This window comes from Pseudopodoces humilis, chromosome 1 (genome assembly GCF_049639895.1).
Source record: "Pseudopodoces humilis isolate 2021_Gansu_Grassland_sample_001 chromosome 1, ASM4963989v1, whole genome shotgun sequence".
Classification (NCBI taxonomy): Eukaryota; Metazoa; Chordata; class Aves; order Passeriformes; family Paridae; genus Pseudopodoces; species Pseudopodoces humilis.
Window position 1 is genome coordinate 89,112,567 of NC_142200.1, and position 23,135 is coordinate 89,135,701.

Here is a 23,135-nt window from a genome sequence, read left to right on the forward strand (position 1 = left end):
CCGCGCGCGCACCAGAGGCCGCGCGCGGCGCGTGGCGGGCGGGAGCGGCGCGGGGGGAGAGAGGCCGGGCCGGGCGCGGCCCCGCGGGGACGGTGACAGCGCCAGCCCGGCCGGGCCGCCGCGGAGCACAGCGGCCGCACCAGGAGGAGGAGGACGAGGCCGCCGGCGGCGGCGGGCCGGATCGCATCATGGCCTCGGGTGGCAGCGGCGGCGGCGGCGGCAAGATCCGGACCCGACGGCACCACCTGGGAGCCGCGAAGCCGCCCTACGCGAGGGGCAAGCAGCAGGTGATGTCGCGGGTCAGCCCCGTGAACCCCTTCCCGTCCTACCCCGCTTCTAACCCCGGCGTTCCCCTCAGCGGCGGGAGGAGGCGCCCCGGAGGCCCGACCCGGCAGAGCCGCCTCTTTTCTCCGCCACCCTTCCCCCCTCGCCGCTCTCCACGCAGTCCCACGTGCGCGGCTTCGGGCCGGGGTTTCCCGGTGGAGCGGCCCGCGGGGAGGGAGGAGAGAAGGGTTTCCCGCCGGGGCCGCGGGGATTGTGGGATTTCCGGGCGCTCGCCCCGCTCCGGCACCGCCGGGCTGCGGGGGGATTCTCGCCTCTCCTTTGTCTCCCGCCTGTCCCCCGCTAGGCAGGAGCAAAGGCGGGAGGAGGAGGAGGAGGAGGAGGAGGAGGCGGCTGGGAAGGGGTAGGTGCGCATTCCCTCTCCTCGCGGCTGAAGCGGGCTGGCTCTCACTCCGCGGGATGCTCGTTTTGTCTCCGGGCTGCCACGGTTAAATCGTGGTTAAATCGATCTTAACTGGGTTATCAAGTTAGAGTTACTCGTCAGATTTAAGTGCATCTCTTCCGATATTTGGCTTTCTTGATAAATTCCGGGTTGCAGATGAGTCTGTGAGAGTGCTGGGTCATTAGGCATCTTACGTTGTTGGTGTGGGGATTTTTTGTGGTGGGTTTTTTGGTGGGGTGTTTTTTGTTGGTGTTTTGTTTTTGGTTTTTTGGGTTTTTTTTGTAGGATGCTGCCTGAAGAGCCCTTCGGTTTCTTCAGTGGCTTGCCTGTACCTAAACCTGCTGGTGCAGTGAGAGCGAAATGTAATTCATAAGGCATTTGTTCCCCTTTGTATTGTAGGAGAGAATAGACGGATAACAGAAAACAACAGTTTATAAATTGCAGTACAAAGATCCTATGCCATTTAGAGTGGCTACAGGGAGTAGAAGCAAAGATCCTTCCCAACTCCTGTTTGTCAGGGAAATTCAAGATGCCTCGAGACAGTGCTCTGGAAATGCTTTTCTCGTGTATTTATGAACCTGAAATCGACTGTAAAACCAAAGCATTTGCATTATTAAATCGGTAATATAAGCCAGGAAATTAAATATTGTATGTATAATTGAGGTGTGTTACGCATAAATTGTCGTTCAATTAGTTTTTGTTATTTGGGAAGTACTATACTTAATCCCTTTTATAGCGCACTGATCAGCAGCGTTGTCCTTGTAAAGCAGGCAGAGTGACGCTTCATCCAAAGAATCACTGCACTTGCAGAGCAAATGTTGAAAGGTCTTACGTGAACAACAGAGTAAGGTTGAAATTGCAATGTCCTGCACGTGGTGATACTCTGTAGATGAATTTAAAATATTTAGGTTAGATGGTTTTCTGATTATTCTAATGTCTGTGTGTTTTCTAGTAGGTATATTTAAACAATGGGGCAAAGCATACACGTGCTTGGGGGATATCTGGGATTCAGCCCAGAGCATGGGTGCTGCAAATCAAATATATCAATCAAATTAGCAAGTACTATATTGGGGAAGAAATGGTAAATAGGCAAACAGATAGGTGTCAGATATAGGCATTTGTTGTAAGGGATAGCTTCTTAACCCTATGTAGCTTGCTAACTTGTGTTACATACAAAGGTGAGCTCTGGGTAGATAGGTGAACTGAAATTAATTGATAGATGTACCTGTTTGCAGTATAACATCCACTCTGCAGAAAGTATTCTGTGGTTTGATGTTGTCTCAGTAATGAGTTTGGGAAGACATGGAAGTGCTCAGTGCAGTCTGGACATGATCTCCTGCTCCTCTAACTAGTATCAATAAGTAAGCTCATAGAAATACTGTATTAAAACTGTTATAAGTGCTTGGGGTCAAGACTGCAATCCAGAAAACTCAGTCTCTTATCATCAAGCTCTGAAGGTGCCTAAGCACTGAATGCCATATTGCCAATATTTTTAAAGTTGTTATGATATCTGATTCTCTTCCACTTGTATGAAAGATGAGTAGCATGATGGCAGGCTTACAATAGTAAGCCTGGTGTGTGTTTTTCTGATGTGGTTATGCTGTCATAAGGTTGTTATTTTGCCCTAGTCTCCGAAGAAGCTTGGTCAGGTGGGAATTCTCCAGTTGTGCCCAGTGTGCTGCTGTGTCCTATTAAGTGCAGCAGCGGCTTTAGAAGACATTTGGAAGAGGAAATGCTGCTGCTTTTCAAAGATGATTAGCTAAAGCATTTGTTCAAAATGTGGTAGACCCTGCTTCGGATTTCTTTTTTGCCTAGAGGCATCAACCTACATCATCCACTTTCTGGGCAAATATCCCAGTTGCCAAGCTGTGTGTTGTCTTTGAGTTCTTCTGACTGGAACTGTGTTATTACCCAGAAAAAGAATGTGTGATTCATTGAGCGAGGAAGAGGATGTATAAGAAGATGTTACCTTCCAAGAGTGAAGACATACAGCCTCATCCATGATTTCTGAAGTTATTTCATGTATTCTTGGAATAAACATGCAAAGTGCAGAATTTCCTGCCCTTTTCTCCCCAAGTGCCTGATAGAGCCATATTTCATTATGTTTACATGTGTGCTTTTTTAAGTGTAGAGTCTTTTTTTAAACCAGTCTCAAATATGAGAGATGAACAGATGCTGCTTGGAGGATGTGACTTGCAGTTTGTATTTTCTCTTGGAAGATGGAGATATGAGTGGATTTGCCCCATTAATGAAGGAACTAAACCATGGTATTTTCCTTTCTGGGCTACCATCCTGCCTTATAAAAAGTGCACTGTCAGCAGCTATGTTATTAAACCAAGAAATAAAATGTAGCAGCACCATGAGGTAAGGATGGTATCTACTCACCCACCATGAAGATCTGAGGCGTGGGAGTTACATCTCAGAATGAAAAGAGCCTTTTTTAGTCTGTTTGGTGGGTGTTCTTAGAGTAGAATTGTGGAGTTCTTCCCATAGACTATGCTTTTCTAGGGGCAGAGTGTTGACACCTCCACACTGACTTTAGGTTGTGCTATGCTCAGCACGCTTTTTACTTGTCCATCCCCTCCTGAAATATCCTGCCTCCTGCACTTTCTAAGAAGCTTAGACACTTGGGTTAAAATTACAGCTTCTTTGAGAGCTAAGCACATGCCAAGTGAGGGAACTGTTGTGTCCAGGATCTGGGTTTCATCTTCTAGATGTGGCCCCAGTGTTTATAAATGCTGGTTTGTCCTGGTCATTTGGATAGACTGATGATGGGAATTGCTGATGCGGCTGTGTAAATGGGAGGGATGTTTGCATTGCTGGCTTATTAAACTGCTTCTAGAAGAGTACCTGTATGTTCCTACTGTTAATTTTATGTTTGATTTTGTGCTTTGGTGTATGTGCATGTGCTGGTTTAACTTGGAACAGTGCCATTCTCATTCAGGTAACAGATTCAAGAGATTTTAAGTGTGACTTAGAAGTGAATAAAATAACTTTACTTGGTAATTTTTGAATTTTATAATTAAGCATTCAAATGAAGGAGTCAGAGAACTTTGATTCTTCTGCACTTTTATTTAAACTCATACAGGCAGATTTAAGCATGAGAAAACAAAAGTTACCTTAAAAGTGTTTATAACCTTCCCATAAACTTCTATATTCATGTTAAGCTTTAGCTTAGAGCTGTTTGATATTAGAGGTAATGTCTATAGATTAAAACTTCTGCTGAGGAGTGATGTTTGCTTTTTTTCCTATGTCTGTATGTGCCAGTACATATTTATAATGTAGATGTTCAAATCCAAAGATGTTTTCCTTGATGAAACCAGTGTAAGTCTCTGCATGTATTGTAGTTGGTCTTGCACTATGTAGTTAGGACATAAAACCTGACAAAAGGGACCAGAAGGCCACTGGAAGCCACTTTCATTGGCCCGGGTCATGAAAGCCTCTCTAGAGTTTGTGAGTTTCACCAGGTCACTTGAGACATCCTGTAAGGTTCTTCCCACAGGGACTAGCTACAGGATTGGGGGCTGAAAACTGTATGCAGAAGTGTCTAGAGCATTACACTGTCACATGCTGCTGTCTAGAAGGTAGGCCTTGCTTGGCAGTGACTGCAGGCAGTGGGCAGGAGGGATCTTACAAACTGCCATGTTTATTTTGTGACGAAATTTTGAAACTTTGATGCTAGAGAGTTCTGAGAGTCTCATATTGAGTGATGTAACTTAGGTAATGTTTTATAGACCTTAAACAGGAAAATACTAATTAATAAAATCTTTAATAAGAGTGTGTATATGGACCTACAAAAATACAATTGTATTAACTCTGTCAACACTATTGTACCTTGAAGCACACTTAATGTGGTTGTATTTGTATGCAGTTCTGCTTGATTTGGTTTAGTAGTGAGTTAGTACATTGAGCTAATTGAAAAAATGTTAAATGTGTATTGAAAGCTTTGTTTTAAAAGATGGGCTAATAGTTAACATTTGAAGTTTTGTCTCTGTCCCAGCAATATCATATTGTATTAGCAAAACTGGTGTTTAAAGTTGGCACTTGACTTTCTACTGCTATTGTAAACAAAAATGTATCCTAATTGGGAATAGATATCTCAGTTACAAAACTGATTGATATGGACAGTTTTCTCTCATTTAGGCTAGTGGTACTGTACATTTGTACAAAATGTAAATTATGATTGCTGTAGTATTTCATTAATATTCTGAGATTTGTCTCAGGGGTTATTGTGACAATCTTGGAGGCTGTGAAGTGTTGAGGACAAACAATATGAGTGAGTGGTATCTCCAGAGAAGAAGAAAGCAGATGAAATAATTGACTGTGTTAGCTGGGACACTGCAAATTGTCTTTGGTTGCTGGCAGCACATCACTTCCTCTGAGTTATTTATTCCTACAGTCAGTAATTAGAACCAGTTCTTGCTCCCCTGCCATGGACGAATTGAGCTGCTGCTGATTCTAACAACTCAGCAGGACAGAATTCAGAATTTCTTTTGCATGCCCAAAAATGTTTCAGCAAAAGTTCCAGATTGGTGCAGGTGGTGGGCTACCGTACTGTCATGTGATGAATTCATAACTTGCTGGGATGACTGTCTCAGTGGACATGGAGCAAAGGGTGGATATTTTACCTGGACTTTAGTGATGCCTGCAGCATGGTCTCCCATGGGATCCCTGTTGTCCACTTGGTGAAATATGGACTTGTCAGGTGGACCATAAAGTGATTGGAAAATTAGCAGGACCATTGACCTCAAAGGGTTGTGACCAGCAGTACAAAGACCCAGTTGCAGCCAATTGCTAATAGAGCTCTCAGAGGTTGATACTGAGGCTGATGCTGTTCCATGTCTTTATTAACAACCTGGGATGAAGGAATGGCATGAATCCTCAGCAGTTTCTCAGATAATATCAAACCCTTGGGAACTTCAGCCCTGTTGTATAATGAAGAATAGGGCTGCCATTCAGGAACTTGACAGATGGGCTGCCAAGAACCTTGTGAGTTTTAATAAAGGCAAATGTGAAGTCCCTCATCTGGGACAAAACAACCCCACCTACCTGCTGGACAGCAAGTTGATCATGAGTCAGCAGCACGCTCTTGAGGTAAAGAAGGCCACCTGCATACTGGGAGGTATTAGTAAGTGTGTGGGAAGTTAAGGGAGTTGTTTTTTCCGCTACATGAAGCACTTCTAGGACTACATCTGGAGTGTTGTGTCTAGTTTTAGCCTCTCCAATTTAAAAAAAGACAAGAAAACATATAGGAGTGAGTTTGGTTGAGAGACATCAAAATGATGATGGCTTAGAGAACTGGCTGTGTATAGGTTAAGAGCAGGAAATACCTAGTAAGTCTACAGAGAAGGTGTAACAAGGCTCTTGTAGGAGATTCATAGCAATACAGAGATACAATGGACTCAAGATGCAAAAAATGGAAATTCTGATTTCATAATAGGAAAAATCTTTTTACTGTGAGGCTAGCTAGCATATTGGAAGAGCTGCCCAGAGAGATCTCAAAACCTGGGTGGACTCAGCTGTGGATGATCTGCTGGTTTTGGCCATTCTCTGAGGAGGAGGTTGTAGTAGTAGATGATCTCTGGGGTGCCATGCAGCCTCTGTGTGTATGTGGTTCTGTCAGAGCTGCTGCAACTGGACCACAAAGCACACATGGGCATGGTTTGAGTGTGTCACTGTTCCTCTAGGTTGGTAGTCATTTTGCTGGTCCATCCTCTAATTCTGTCTTTGGGGTTGTGCTCTCTCTTGAGGAAGGAGGGAAATAATGCCTCCATCTCACTGTTGCAGTTTTTTCAGAGAAAATACTGAGCTGGCCCTCAAAAAGAGAGTAACTAAGAGGCTTTTTTCTAAGGTTGCTGTTTTGCAGACTCATTTTTAAAAATGGCTTTTGTCTTAGTGGTAGGTCATATGATACAGTTTTCCATTTTTCTGCTATTAAGTTGTAAAAGATCTCGGGTTTTTTGCTTTTTAATGTTCTATGTAATCAGTTCCATATTCATTGTACTGCACTTAGCTTGGTGCAACTCCAGTATCAATGCAGGCTGGGGCATGAGTAGATGGAGAGCCGCTCTGCCAAGGATTTGGGGTTGCTGATGGATGAGAGGCTCGATATGAGTTGGCAATGTGTGCTTCCAGAAAGCCAAACATATCCTTGGCTGCATCCAAAGCAGTGTGGCCAACAGGTTAAGGGAGGGGATTCTGTTCTTCCACTCCTCTCTGGTGAAGCCCCACCTGCAGTGCTGCATCCAGCTCTGGGGTCCCCAGGACAGGAAGGACATGGACGTGTTGGAGCCAGTCCAGAGCTGTGTGCTCTGTGATGCTCAGAGGGCTGGAGCACCTCTCCTATGAAGACAGGCTGTGAGAGAGTTGGAGCTGCTCAGCCTGGAGAAGGTTCTGGGAAGACCTTATGGACACCTTTGAGTACCTAAAGAGGACTTAGACTCCTTTAACTGAAGGAGAGTTGATTCACACTGGATGTAAAGAAGAATTCTTTTAAGAAGAGGATGGTGATACTTTGGAACAGGTTACCTGAAGAGGTATTTGAAGCTCTGTCCCTGGAAACATTCAAGGTCAGGTTGGATGGGGCTCTGAGCAACCTGATCTAGTTGAAGATGTCCCTACTCATTGCAGGGAAGTTTGGACTATATGACCTCTAAAGTTCCCTCCCAACCCAAAAAATTCTATGAATCTATGTGTGTTGCATTTAAGAACAGGATCTTTGGGTGGGTTTGGCTTACTTGAGACTCCTGTGATTTTTTTCAACTAAACATGAGTTCATCTTTACATTCCTGTTTGCTGGGATGAAATGTGTGTGTTAACACAGGTACATCAGCGCACATTGCGTCCTACGGCTGTGAGTAGCACATGCAATTTGTAAATACCTGAGCCAGTAGAATTTTTTTTTTTTTTCTCCTTGCCGAGGGTATTTAATATTTTCTGAATGGTTCTGCTCTTGGAAGAAGTTGTGTGTCTTGGGGAGCTGGCTGGCTTTGCTTTTAGTTATGATTGTATTTTGAATCAAGACTTTTTGAAGTAGATATGTCTCAAGACTCCTTCCCTTATGAGAGCTCAAGGCCTGGTGACTTTCAAGACTGCAGTAAACCAAACAAAGAGCTAAACTGTTCAATTGTCATTTCCTTTGAGACTGGATTACAGTGGGACGCTGAAATATTTACAGTAATGAGATATTAAATTTGTGAGACTGTAATACAGATGCATTTGTAATTAAAATAATTCTAAACTAAACAGATAAAAACAAGGTTTTAACTGATTTAAATGTAGCTGTGTTCAGGAGTTGCTGTGTGCAAACAGATACGTATTAAATTTATCTGTAACAGTGTATGTATTTTATTGTCAGCCCTCAGTATTTGTTACCAGACTTTACAGAGTTGCAGAATATATACAGATTCGTAGATGATTTTTTAGTGACTTTCAGTCACTAAAAAATTAATCTCTATGTGCAATGGCAATTTTTCACATTGCTGGGAAGAGAGCAGTGTCTGAAGATACTGGTTATATTTAAAGTGAGATGCTTTTGGTTCTGTCAGTTGCAGTGTGATGAACAAGTATGGCCAGAAAGACACTGCTGCCTCTCACAACTGAAGATTACTGCCCTGCAGCAGAGCTGAGGCTACCTGGGCTTTACAGTGTAAATCACAGTTTACCTTAAATGTCAGCGAATGTAACAATACCACTCACTGCTCCAGCTAAAGCAACTGTGTCCAAGGGTCATTGCTTTGGTTTCTCTTAGGCACCGATTCTTGTATTTTAAAATCTAGTCAGGAAGCGTATGCGCCAGGGTTAGATGTGTCAATTTAAAGTAATTGCAGGTTATGCTGGTTAGATGAATTATGAGGCATAACTTCTGTACACTGCACAATGTCTGTGTATGATATGTAAAAAGTAGGAAGACTTAGAGTTTTGCTTAAGTATCAGTTTTTCACAGCAAATAACTAAATGCAATTATTTAGTTACTTGACTTCAATTTGCTTGTTCAAATTTGTGAATCAGATAACAAACTGAAGGTGCAACAGAATTGGCTGTAGATTTTTCAAAATGACTAGTATGTGGTGTTGTCAGCTCAGTTCATAGATGAACATGGACAGAGAAGATACTTCACAGTGAGGATGTGAATATTTTGCTATATATTGTATCAATATTTTGATAATGCTGCATTATATTTAAAAATTTAATTCCAGTCTTCTGTTTTGAAGACTCTGTTTTCAGGTCTCAGGAGTGAGATTTTGTAGCTTAATTTTGTGAAACATGCTTCAAACCTTCAAGCCTTGTCCTCACTAGGAAACACTGGACACAGGGATGGATGTCAGCAAGCTGTGAGTTGACCTCAGATGGCATTTAACTGTTGCTTCAGGAGTTACTGCAGAATTTGGGCTGTTTTTGTTTTAGTACATAGCATGTCCTCACTATGTGCCATAGATTAGCCTTGATGACACCATGTTTTGTCTGTGAGTGCTGCCAGGCAAAATGGCATTGAAAATGTTCAGTTCTTTATTGGGAGCCCTGTACATTTAACAGGTAGCAAATCTGTAGTGCAGGGTATGATGCATTATAGCCCTTGTATGCATTAAATCCTTGGCTGTAAATGCAGGGAAGAGGAAGACTTTGCCATTATCAGTTATGTTTGGTGATGCCGAAATACTGTTATGAATTGAGTCTTACCATATATAGAATACATATAAACAAGATAAACAATTTTATGCCTAAATAGTGTATTTAAACCCTAAATATAAAAATATAAACCCTAAATATAAAAATGTGTGTTTAAATCTGATAACTTGTGTTAGTGGACTTATAAAGACTACCTGGTGCCATGGGCAATGTACTTCTTGATCATTCTAGTTTGTCCACATGGTTATGTCAGAAATAAAACTAAAAAGAATAAGTTTAGACTACAGGCTTTCCTTACAGTAAAGATATTCTGAGCAGCATTTCAATTAATATAATTGTAGATACTACTTATGAAGCTTAGCTGGAGACACATTGTGGCAGCTAAGTTGCAGCAGTCTTCAATTAAAAATATTAATTACTTGGAGTTCTTTCTTAAATTGGGAAAGAAAGAACTTTAAAACTGCTTGTGAAGTTGTAAGGGAAGACAGTCTCATTAATCTTAAACTTTCTGGTTTTGCTGCTGATAGATTTCCATCTCAAAGTATAATATTGAATGTAATTTACAGTGCCTGTTGTTGATTGCTGCTGAGGACTAATTAATGCCTATGTAGTGCTTCCTAAAAGGGAGAAAGAAAGGTACCTTGTACATTGTGGTGTGTTTTGTAATATTGTCACTGTGTAAACTGAAGGTGTGGACAAAACCTGAGATAAAACCATTCAGTGTCACAAGGATTTAACCCAGTGGGTTAGGCACTGATTTATTTCTCAGAGCACATACTGGTGTTTTGCTCTCTGTTGCAAGTGATAATGATGTGTATACATGTGCAAACAGTGCCAGAAAATACCTGAATTTCCCTGGAATGTTTATTCTAAAGCTAACTAGACTAAGGAAAATAATGCTCACTTAAGCAATAAGAAAGAAATACGCTGGCATTTGGTAATATAATCCCTTCTTCATGACTTTCAGGAATAAATTTGAACTAGTCCACTTGCCTTAAATAAAATTGTTGTTTTTCAAATGTTCCATAATTAATAACATTCCTGAAACATAGTGTTCATATTAAGTCATAAGTTTTATTGTCTTTTTTAAAATGAAATATCAAACTCTGCTGTCCTACATACAAATTGAAGCCACTCCCTGAATAGCAAAAGCAGAGTTAGTCTAAGCCAGTCTAAGTCTGCTGCTGCAAGAGACAATCATGTCATGTTTCCATTTCTATTCCTGCTTTTGCATGAACATCAGTGCAGGCACATGGTAAGCTGCACCAGCAACCTGATGCCCCTGAGGGGTAGTCCTCACTGTCAGAGTCTATAGACAGATTTTTGTTTGGATCTTTTTAATAGAGCCTTGCTACAGTTTATCATTTGTTTGCTTATATGTGCTAGTGGCAGCCCAAGGGAAGGGTGAGGTGAAGAGGAGAATGGGACAGTGTCTTTAATGACAGTATGGATACAGGATGATCGAAAGAAGGGAGAAGTTTTATTTAGTGTTCCTCTGGTTCTGGCTGCCTGATCGTGCTTTCTCTCAGGCCGGCCAGTTCTGGTGCACTGTGCCAGTTTAACTCATTAGCCCAGCAGAAAAACATGTACTATTTGCCAGATTAATGAATTCAGCTAGTATGGGAGAGTAGCCTGCTATGTGCCAGAGCTGGCTAAGCTAACTGTGGGGGATGGAGGGCAAGAAAATTCCTTTTTGGTGTTTGGAAGTGGTTAGATTGATCTTGTCTATTTCAGTGAACTTCACCATTAGGGGCAAGTTTTCTTTTTGAAGACTTACATGATTCATATGTTCTAACAGCTTTACCTTTGAAATTGGAAGCAAGGAAGTTTGTGAGAGGCAAGAAATTGATGCTGTTCAGAGGTGTGTGTACAGTGAAGTGAACATTAGCTCTTTTATCCAGTTGCGTATTTTGCTTCTCTTTATAAATTTCTGTTAGGGTATGACTGTTATATAATTTTTGTACAATTCTTTTAGTACTTAAACCTCCTGGACTGAAATCAAAACAGATTTTTTGAGTAATGTGTCACTGCTGACTGCTCCTGCCAGCACTTTCCTCACCCTATGCTGTGTGAAGGACCCTTACAAATTTGAACAACTGTCTTATTCTGTAAATATTTTTGGCCAAGAAATAGCCTGCTTTTAAGTTTGGAATTCAAACTGTGACCACAAACTACTGATTTTTCTTTCTTTATATAAATCCTTTGAAGAAATGGTATTTTGAAGTAACAAATTATGGCACCTGTGTGTTAACTGATACTTCTGTCTACATATCTTTTGCTTAGTGTTGCAGCCAGCATGGGTTTATGAAAGGCAGGTCCTACTTGCCCAATCTGATCTCCTTCTGTGATAGAGTTATCCACTTGGTGGATGAGGGAAAGGCTCTGGATGTAGGATGTCATTTACCTAGAATTTCATAAAGCCTTTGACACCATTTCCCGTGGCATTCTCCTGGAGAAACTTCTGGCTTCCTGTGGTGTGAATGGGTATGATCTTTGCTGAGTAAAAAACTGTCTGGGTGGCCAGGCCCAGAGCATGGTGGTGAGTGGGGCTGCATCCAGCTGATGACCAGTCTCAAGTGGTATTCACCAGGGCTTAATATTTTTAATAACTTCATCGATGACCTGGACAAGAGGATTGATTGCACCCTAAGCCAGTTTGTAAATGACACCAAGTTGGGCAGGAGTGTTGATCTGCTGGACGACAGGAAAGTTCTAGAGAGGGATCTAGAAAGGCTGGGTAAATGGGCTGAGGCCAATTGTATGAGGTTCAATAAGATGAAGTGCCAGGCCCTGAATTTGGGTCTCAACAGCCCCCTGCAGCAATACTGGCCTGGGGTAAGGGAGGCTGGAAAGCTGCCAGGCTGAAAAGGACCTGGTGGTGCTGGTCAGCAGTGGCTGAACAGGAGCCAGCTGTGCCCAGGTGGCCAGGAAGGCCAGTGGCATCCTGGCATGGATCAGGAACAGTGTGGCCAGCAAGAGCAGGGCAGAGATTGTCCTGCAGGACTCAGCTCTGGTGAGGCCTCACCTGGAATCTTGTGTTCAGTTCTGGACCCCTCACCACAGGGAAGACACTGAGGGGCTGGAGTATGTACAGAAGTTGGAGCTGGCACTTGAGGATGTGGTTTAATGGTGAACAGCCAAATTAACATTTGGACTTGATGATCTTAAAGATGTTTTCCAGCCTTAATGATTCCATGACCTCATGTGAAGAGGGCTTTGGACCCTCCAAGGAAGGATTTGAGTCTTCAGCACAGGGCTTTGGGCCCTGGAAATGGGCTTTTGGAGGTGAGAAGGGAGGTTTGAACCCTGAGGTTGGTTTTCTTGAGTTTTGTGCCCTCAAATGATGCATCAATACCTTGAACTGAGTGTAGATGCTAAATGCAAAAAGTAAGCAGGAACACAGAGCTTGTGTGACTTAATTTCACACAGGCTCTATGTTCATGCTTGCTTTTTGCATTTAGCATCCCCAGCTACGGCTCTGCTCCCTAGAAATAGGTTTTTGGAGGCATAGAGGAAGGCCTTGAATTCATTAGATAAAAGGCTGAATCCTAAGTAGGAGGCTTTGATTCCCGAGATGGAGGCTTTGGAAGCTGTGGTTTGGGCCTGAAGATGTGCCTTTGTACTCTATAAGGAAGACTTTGAATTCCACAAATGATGCTTTGGGCCTTCCAAATCAGACTTGGAGCCTTCAAAGTAATTCTCTGGGCCCTTCAGATGAGTCTTGGGACCTAAGGAGCCAGGCTTGAAACTCAGAAATGAATGTTTGTGCCCAAACAAGGAGGGTTTGGACTCTTGGGTTACAGTTGGACACAATGATCCAAGAGGTCTTTTCCAGCCTTACTAGTTAAGTGATTCCATGATGTCAAGCCAATATTCATTCCTTGGAGTAGCTCTTACTGTAGTTACTGTTGCTATGATGATTGCATACATAGACTTAGATAGACCTAGCAGAGCTACAGACACTTGAGATGATGCAGAGATTTTGAAAAACTGTTTTAAATACCTATTCATAAGCTACTGAGTCTTTCCAGTGGACTTTCATTTTGTTCAGCTTTCCTGCTGATATTTTTTGGTACGACTGTATTTGAGGTGTGAAGACAGCAGTTGATACTGACAGCAGCTCAAACCTCTGGAATCAGTCAATTATGAAGTAAAACATGTTCATTAGATAAATCACAGCAGTCACGCAGTTGGGATTGCCCCACTGCATCTTCTTGCTTCTTCTTCCATGATACTACATTTGGTACCTGTGTGGCCTGTAGAAATGAGAAGTTATGAACATCAGACTCCACACCAGCACCGTGTCCTCTGCTCCCGACCTGAGACTGGGAACTAGAACAGTTTTTGTGAAGTACTATGTTCAGGGTAGCTGTACTGAATGAAGGTGATCTGGAAGAGACTGCTTCATAATTGTGGCATGAGAAGATCAGGATCTGAGCAGTTTGCTGGAGAATAAGCCTGTTAGAGTTGTCTGTTGCTGTGTTTCTTATATTTCATATCTGAAGATCTCTTGGCATCAAAGAGATGTGTACTATCTTTGTCAGCCTTCTAGAAGCATTAGTGATTCCTCTGTGAGGAGATGGGATGGACAAAGTGCAGAGCTGGTGACACAGAAGTATTAGAGGGGGAGTGCTCTGCTCCTGACAGAGTTGGCTTGTTTGCATGTGCAGAGAGAGGGAAAGGGTATTCAAATGCATGTGCTGAAGTTGAAGAATAAGAATACTGCAAATTAGGGTAAGATTAAAATGCCAGCTTTAAAAACAGTTAAGTAAGACATGACATTTTGCTGAATTGTTCTGGAAGGAATAAGGAGTATGCATGTTCAAATGTGTAATTAGTCAGTGGTACCTTAACCGCCTGACTTGATTGGGAATCCAGCCACAGAGCTTTATTGATTGGCTTTTAGCTCTGATGGGCAGGTAAGAGATGATGGAAGGAATTTTTTTGTTTGTATTTGAAAATAGGCATGCCTGGGGCATGTGGAATACTTTCAGGGGGAAGGTGTCTTTTTTTTTAATGGGATCCATGTTTGGTGATGGCTCATTAATAATGCCTGCATAGTTCTTTCACAATGCCTTTAATATATTTTGCAGACAGAAAATGTAGGTTACTTTATATGTATTTTGCTTTTTCACTAAGCCAGCATTATTCTGGAGTATAAAACTATGCTCCTTGTCTAGCACTGTGCCCAAGCCAGATGGAGCAGGCCATTGCTATTTGGTGCAGTATGCCTGTGCCAAGTTCGAGCTCATGGGTAGGTTTGGGAAGTTACCCTGTGTTACCCAGCTTGGAATGCTGATTATGTGAAGGCTGCCATTTGCACAAAAGGGTCAAACCAGTCTAGTGTCAGATATGGATGGTAAAATGTAGTCTTGGTTAATTGCTAGTCCAGCTACATTCTCCATTTACTCATTAGGATTACTAATGATTGGGTGTTTACTCTTCTGGATGTTTATGATACCTTTCATCTTGAGTCTCAAGGTAGCTTTGAGTCTTGAGAGAATTTCCTGAGCAACAGAATCATACTGGCACCTGTTTTATGGCCAGTAATGTCTTCTCTAACGGAGAGACTCTCTAGCAATACCGAATGTAGTAATGCCTGTTTTTTGGAAAGAGCATTGCCTTGGACGCAGTTTGTGTCCTGACCATTTGCTTATTTTGGCAAATTTTGTCTCATCTGAGTTCCTGATATGCTTTTATTCATGGCAGCAAAGTATTCACTCCCCTGAAGGGGGACAGTTAGTCATAAGTAAAGGTGAAAATGAGGAGCCGGGAACAGGGCACAGACTGCCTCTTTGCTGGTGCCAGGCACTGAACTGCTTGTGAGCTCTGGACTCACAAGTTTTTGTTGTTGGAAAGCTGAGGCTTAGTATTTATGTAGAATAGCAGGAACACGCTGAGCATGGCATGTTAGTGTGCATGTTAGTGTGGTAATTGTGATAGATATGTTTATTATGCTGTATTCTATCTGGTTTAAGCTGTCCCAGGCTAGTTATTCTGTCTTTGTGCAAGTAAAAGATTAAATTACAGATCATTATGAAAAACGTCAAACTGTAAATTAAGATGACTTTCTTTCTGTGAGAAGACTATTGTTTTCTACCTTCCCTTTTTCCTCTTTGCCAGCCTAACTCCAGATTCAGGGGTGTCCTCTAAGTTGGTGTTTGTGTTACTGTGTGTGAAAGATGTGAATGACATACATCTAAGGGTTTCTTCTAACGTGTGTGCTGATTTTTTAAAAAAAATTGAATACTTTTTTCAGATTTGTTTACTAGACTAGCTACTACATGTTCAAAGAATATTCTCAGTTTTGTACACATGAATAATAATTTCTAGGAAATTTTGTTGCCTAAACCCAAAAAAAAACAAAGTACCTTAATGCATGTGTTAGCAGCTGGCAATGAAGTTGAACAAAAATCTTTTTACACTCCTGTTGCTTTTCAGTTTCCAAAGTGTTGAAATTGTGGCGGTAGCTTTGGCGCTTTGTTCCAGCTTGTGGAGGTTAGCAGCTGGTTCTGTGTCTGCAGTCAGTGTAAGAGGGGCAGCTTCATGTTGCAAGCGCCCTGCTGCACAGGGTTGAGATTTGACAAGAAGGCATATTGAAATTTTGAGGACATGATGGGGAACAACAAATGACTGCTGAAAACAAAACATTAAATAAATATTTCTTACTTGAATGTAAGCATTACAAATAGTTGGTAAATGTCAAAATGGAAATGGCTTTTATGTATTCAGTAACTGCCAAATATTAAGGTTTGAAGATACAAAACTTTAACAATACCATGAAATGAAATTTGATCAAAGTGAATCTATTTAGCAGTTCCATAATGAGGAGTCTGTTGTTCAACTGTAGATGCTTCTTCCAAGATCCTTTCAGGATACCCTCACTGTCCAGAGCATAATAGTGAAGTTTTTGATGCACATGGTTCCTGCAATTCAGCATTGGAAAAAGAAATATTTAAGTTCACTTATTTTAGTAGCTATTTCTGGTCATCACTATTGCTGTAGATAATTGCTGAGCTTCTGGGTTTGATGGTTTTTCAAGTGAAGGTGTTAGAAGGAAATGACCTTGTGAGTTGACAAGCCTTTGGTGAACTCGGGCTGTAGTTTCAGAATGTGGAACTTCTGCCAAGGTCGCTGGGAAGTGCAGAAACTGATTGGTTAGTAGTAAATCAATGTTAGGTGCATTTCTATCAATGCATGTTCCAGAAGTATAGGAGTTCTTTGTCACCACCCTCTTATCTTACTCGTCTGAATATTGCTATCTAATGTCTGTCTTGGAGGTCTGTGCAAGGTTGCATCCCAGACTATGCTGCTGACTGTGTTCCTGTATTTTTCTTTCAAGCTGGGGCTCCTTAGCAGAGTGACTGAATCAGTGAAAAACATTGTACCAGGATGGTTGCAGAAGTATTTCAATAAAAGGGAAGATAAATGTGTAGATATGAATGAATCTGCAAGCGAGGAAGAGAATCCAGTAAACTATCACCATGATTATGCAAATGAAGATGCCATGGTAATTGATGGGAGAGTCACGCCTGAATCAGCAAGAATTAATTTAGAAGGTATGTGAAATATCATTTAGTATTCTGACCATCTGTATTTATTCACAGATTTCTAGTTTTGAATCTACATTTCTAGGGGAGGCTGGAAGCAGCGTTTGGACAGAAAAAAGCAAACAACAAAAAACCCTGCAACACCCAAAGCAAAACGACCAACCAACCAAAAACCCCAACCCAAAATAACCCCACACATAGCAAAAACAAAGGAAGAAACCTCAGCAAACTCAGTTTTTAGAATTGCTTTAGCTTCAAAGTTTAAACATACTGGAAGTTGAATTAGAGCCCTTGGAAGTCATGAGTTAGCTTCAGGTAGTCAACTAGCCAAGTGCAAAATATTGCTAGCATTCATTTGCAAGTGTGTTTGGTTTCATTTTCTTTTTAAAGAATTTGGAATGAAAGTTTATCTAATTGCCTAAGGTAGTAGAAACATAAATTTGTTTTGTTGTCCTCAAAACAAAAGACCAGAATGCCAGAGGAAAATTCCTTCATGTGTCCTGATTTTTTTTTTTCTTTTCCTTTAGGCTTCTCCAATCAATTCTTTAAATTTTCTTGTTAGTTTAGTGGAGATCTGGGGAACTTTGTTTAAGACATTATTCTTTTTGAAATATTTTGTAACATTAACATGTGGCATTGCTAATTTGGGGTCTTTGAAAACTATTTAGATCATTGGCAAAGAAGTTTATAACCCTTTTATTATATTAAAATTATTCTGTGCTTTATATCTGTGCCTCTCACTGTTTCTGTAATACTCTGTGAATTTGCATATGCTCTCATTTGAGTTTCTCTTAAATTAGCAATTTTGGGAACTCAGTTTTTAATTAGGTGAGAAATTTTGTCTGACCACATGTATATAACCATCTGTGTGGACAGTCAGCTGCTTCTTTTGTTGGCAGAATGAAAAGTAATGAGGAAATACCTTTCTCACCAATGTTATCTAATTGTAAATAAGGAGCTTTACTGCTCTCTGTGTAGCTGTAGCTTGAGCATAAGTTTGTATAAAAGAATAGAGAAGGTTTTCATGAATGAGTAACATGTGTTGGCTTTCCTGATGAATTGTGTGAAAGGACCTTTCAGTCAGAACAGCTGCACAGCAAACTTTCTATCTCCAAGAAATCAGGAGCAGATGGGACCCCTGAGAACCATCAGTAGCTTGTGTTGCAGTTCGTGGACATTGGAGTTAATCTTTCTAGCTATAGTTAATATTTTTTTTTATTTCATTGTTACTGGTATTTTTATTTTTGAAAGCCTGTTTCTTTTGCTGTGAGGTACCAATGTGCAAGAGCCTGTCTTCCTTTGCTTGGCCAGCCTTTGGTCTGATAACTCTTTCATCTCAAACAAGACAGTCCTAAAAATCTATCAGTGCTTGGGAGAATTAATTACTAGTATTGTAGTGCTTATGAAGATTGAAGTAGCTAGTTTAAGCTTCAGTGAAAATGTCAGGTAGATAGTGTCTCAAAATTATGTTCATACCCAGAAGTTGTGGGAGAGACTGTAGGCATAGGGATATCGGGCAAGATGGCCATTAATTGCTCTTCTGTTCATGTGGCAAGTTGGAGCTGTGAGACCACCTCTTGTGCAGGACACTGGCAATGTTTACAGTGAGGAAAAAATGCTCTGAAGCCTTAGGCCACGTTGCTTACTTGTCCTTTGTGTCAAAATCTCAAAAATTAATAGATAGGAGATAATTTGCCTGTAGCATGACCTGATATTGTAGAATTTGGAAGGGAGGATGATGACACCAGAACAAATAAACCCCCGAAAATCTTTGCAAACATGTTTTCATGTTGCATATTCAGACTAAAAATGTCTTTTTTGCAAGATGATAAAAACTGCAGAGTTGTCAGTAACTTGTCATGTAATCTCAAATTTTGGAAAGCTTACTGCAAGCATTATCTGGAAGAGAAGGAATTTATAGATGTTTGATTTAGCAAAAGACACAGTTTAAGCGCTTGAGTGCAGGGTCAGATTTTGATGAAATTCAGAAAAATCCCATCCTTAAGTACTTCCTAATGCGACATTAATGCTTAGTATTGCAAGCAGTGTTGTAATCAGACAGATGAAACCCGATCTGGGTGAGGAAGTTAAATTCAGCTTCTCTATTTTTGTGCTTAGAACTTGGCAATAAGCATGGCTGTTGATAGAAAACAGGTTTTGGCTTCTGTGAGCTTGTCTGTAGGGAAGCTGATTGTCTCGCTGTTCTTGTTTAGAGCCATCCACGAGCAGGTCTGCGCTGAACTTCTCGGATGTGTTAACAAGGCCCTCCCTTCACCGGAGCCATTTGAACTGCACCGTGTTGGATTCCACAGTCCCACACTGTCAGCCCTCCACATCTTCCACACTTGGCATTGGCAGTCCTGGGCTGTCCCTCGTAAAGGAAATAAAAGATTCTACCTCTCAGCATGATGACGATAACATCTCAACAACCAGTGGCTTCTCCTCTAGAGCATCTGATAAAGGTACCTTTTATGTTCTCTATTTGATTTGTTAGATAACACGAAGTACTTTGTATTCTTAATATTCCACTCTGCCTTAGTAAGTAAAGTAGGAGAAGGTTAGTTCTAGATTTTAGAATTAAATTTAATTTTCAGTATTTAAGAAGTATATAATCCTGTCACCTTTTAAATAAATATAACCATGCTTGGAATACATTTATGAGTCCCTGATATTCTAAAGAGTCAGAGCTGATAAATAAAATTTTAGCTCAATTATCCGTAAATCTCGAATCGGGGTGATAGGAGATGAAGATGACTTGCTTGTAGCTTGTTGATTGCCTAGAAGGAGGAATGATTCAGAATATCTCACTCAGAGCCGGCTAAATATGAGTAAATACACTTGATAAATAAAAACACAAGATATTCTTGTATATTTTTTTTTTACCAGGAGTTGATAAAGCAACTATACTGACTGAACAAGTTCAGGCTGCTTTCTTTTTTGCTGTTCTTGGTAGATGGCATAATTTGTCAATACTCTGTTGTTTTTTGTCAAATTCAGTAAGGAATGTACACCATTTTAAAGTAAAATATAACCCAAGACCTTGTATTTATGTAGAATGTGACTTAGGTGTCTCACTGAGAAATGGCAAACAGCAAGTTTGCAAATCTTTCTAGTCCCCCATATAAATGGGGGTGGAGGCATGCTCAGCCAGTTCTCTGGAGACCATAGTTTGACAATTTAGAGTGTTAAATATACTCTATTAAAATTATTATTAAAATAAATATTAAATATAGCAATATAACCTGAGTTTGCTAAACTTTTTGGTACATCTCCATAAAACATACAGAAAATAGGTGGTAAACTGTGAATTCAGCCTTTGGGTAATTTTTCAGATTTAAGACCTGGTCAGTTCTGTCCTGTGCTATTTTCCAACCCTCTACCAACATAGGAAAAACTTTGTCATTAGAGATGCACCATTGTTTATGCAGTTCCTTTATTTTATCATGAAAGAAGTAAAAATAAAATTGTATTGTATTGGACATATGCTATTAACTAGTGAATGCTTTTGAAAGATTATTGCAAGATCATGTATTTGCAGTTCTGTGAACAGATTTTAGGTTCAGAGTTGGTACTTGGGTTTCATACCTTATGTGAAATTAATCTGTTTGAAGAGCTTTGAAGGTTAGAGTGCCAGGGAAGTGAGTATTAAGGGACCTTTTAATTTTGTAATATGTTTTTGTAGAGAACTCTGGAGTTGATGTGATGTTTAATACTAGATTTCTCTGTGTACACAAGGCATTACATATAGCATTTGTCATTTTGGCAGATATCACAGTTTCAAAAAATACTTCAGCACCACTGCTCTGGTCCCCAGAGGCTGAAAGATCTCATTCCCTCTCACAACATCCTGCATCTAGCTCTAAAAAACCTGCATTCAATTTATCTGCTTTTGGATCTCCCTCTCCTGTAAGTATTGCACAGTATTAATTTTAGTCAAGTTGAATGTGTATCCATTTTACTAACCCCCTTACCATAATACCTTTCTGTAGTCACTTGGAAACACTTCTGTCTTTAAGACAAGACAGCTTGGGGATTCTCCATTTTACCCTGGAAAGACCTCTTACGGTGGTGCAGCTGCAGCAGCAAGGCAGACAAAAGTACAGATTTCTGCTTACCAGGTATGAGAACAGTAGTGCAGTGTGGGGGAAAAACATAATTGAAATACAGAAAGGGGAGCTTGGCTAAAAAAGCTGTGAACCAGGAATTTAACTTGAAAAATGTGGCAACAAACAGTTCCTATCTTACACAATCAGCCTACAATTTTTGTTTAAATTCCTGTGTAACACTTTATGTAGAAATGCTTATCATAAAGCACGAGAATGACAATAGTATCTTAGCTGGTAACTGGGCAGAAGAAATTGGACAGTTTCTTGTAGCAGTGGTTTCCTCTGTTACGTATTCCAAAAATTTTAGTTTTCTGTTTCGGTCTGCCTCTGACTGTATTATGGTAAAATAACATGTAAATAATTACAATGATGGCATAACTTTGAAAACTTTGTTAATAGTAGCAAAAGTTATCTCCCTGATACTTGTCTGTAGATCTTACACAAACACACAAACTATGAACATAGTGTGCATTTTTTGATTTAGTAGTATGCAAAAGGCAAGTCTGCTCGTCCTTTGCACTTTTGTTATTGAGAGGGAGGCATGCAATCCTACATTATATATATATATTTATATATATATATTTATATGTATGTATGTATGTATGTATGTATGTATTAAGATAATAAGGTACTCTCTATTTTACTGTCGTTCAGATGGCTCTTGAGAAGAGCTTGTCCCCAGGTGTTCTTTGTGGTCTAAAATGAGCTAGCAAATTAAAAGTCCTGACTGCTCTCAGTAGCTAGAATTGAATCTAAGAGCAAGTCAGTAAAATCTGATTTGGTTCTAATTTGTTAAAATTAAAATGCCTGTTGTTACTAGAAAGTCGAAATGAACTTTAAGGAACTGAGAATAAGTTTGCTGGACCTATTTTGGTAGTCTGTTTCTGCCATGGAACAAGGGAACCTACAATTTCCTGATTCAGGGAAATTTTGAACATTGTGGGTTTTCCTGACTTGGTGTTGGGTCAAACTTCAGAACATTTTAAATTTGTGTGAGCTAGAAGTCCTCTTTGATCAGTTGTATTTATTTTTTACAAAAATTGTGGATTATATTGAAAAGAGGAAGCAAATGTCAGGCTTTTAGAGGAGAGACAAGCTTGTTTGTTGCTGTGTACAGCAAGTCTTACTTGCATATTCTGTGTGTTGTGTGATCTGCTTCCTGTCTTCACCTAGTTGTGTGGGAAGCATGGTGTGGTTACATGAGAGGTGTAACATAGTTTTAAAGAAATGGTCACACTGAAGTTTTTTTAAATTACGTTCAGTCATGTGTTACAACATTCACTTTTTCAGGGTATTATGTTTAGATCTGTTACAGTTCAAATCAGATCTTTATGGCTCTAAACAGAGTGAAAAGATCTGCAGTCAGCTGTAGTCTTGGGAGAAGGGAGGAGACAAGAGAAGTAGAAATTCGTGATGATTGTATGCTCTGTTTTAAGATGCCATGCTTGTGCCATCGTGAAACTCTGAGAGCTGTTTTGCTACTGAAAGTACTTTCTGCAGCACAAGGCTTTGCTTCAGTTCTGTTTTCCTAATCACTTCTTCAGAGACCCTACAAGCCTAACATCTTCATTTTATGACCTTTTACATTTAAGGATTTCCTTTGTTGCTTTATCGCATGTGCAAGATATGCACTTAAACCTCTGTAAAGTCAGTATATTTTTCTTCTTGCATTGAATGCTCTGTGAGTCCATTTTTCTCTGTCATTATGAGAGCATTGGTTGTATCACCAGTGTAGCCCTAGGGTATAAAATACATGTGTGCAACTCAGAATCCAGCATCATAACATGGGCAATGCTAATTTTTCAGCCACCGATAAAAAGACAAATGAAAGCTAAACAAGCAAATGTGCAATCCTATGGTGTGACAAGTTCCACTGCGCGGCGCATCTTGCAGACATTGGAGAAGATGTCAAGCCCTTTGGCAGTAAGTGGCACTCCTTTTAATGTTTTATTCCATGTGTTTGAAAAACATAGTAAATGTGCCAGTACAGGATGATGTTACTTAATGTCATGTCCACTTTAATTTATCACACCTATTTTTTCAACAGGATGCTAAAAGGATTCCATCTTCTGTTTCTAGTCCACTGTCTTCTGTAAGTTGATCACAACCCCCAGTGTTTTTGTTAGA

At 40.5% G+C, this 23,135-nt stretch overlaps 1 protein-coding gene across 2 annotated transcripts in view; it reads left to right on the forward strand.

Annotated features, from left to right (window-relative positions):
• The first annotated feature begins 118 nt into the window (after positions 1-118).
• Positions 119-23,135, forward strand: part of NUP153 (nucleoporin 153) — a 44,242-nt gene continuing 21,225 nt past the window's right edge. For both annotated transcript variants that reach the window (XM_014254532.2, XM_005525276.3), the window contains exons 1-7: positions 119-287; positions 16,695-16,911; positions 19,116-19,364; positions 20,669-20,808; positions 20,892-21,020; positions 22,815-22,931; positions 23,056-23,100. In XM_014254532.2, the coding sequence (XP_014110007.2) occupies positions 189-287; positions 16,695-16,911; positions 19,116-19,364; positions 20,669-20,808; positions 20,892-21,020; positions 22,815-22,931; positions 23,056-23,100 (996 nt within the window). In that variant the 5' untranslated portion in view covers positions 119-188. The remainder of the gene's footprint in view (positions 288-16,694; positions 16,912-19,115; positions 19,365-20,668; positions 20,809-20,891; positions 21,021-22,814; positions 22,932-23,055; positions 23,101-23,135) is intronic.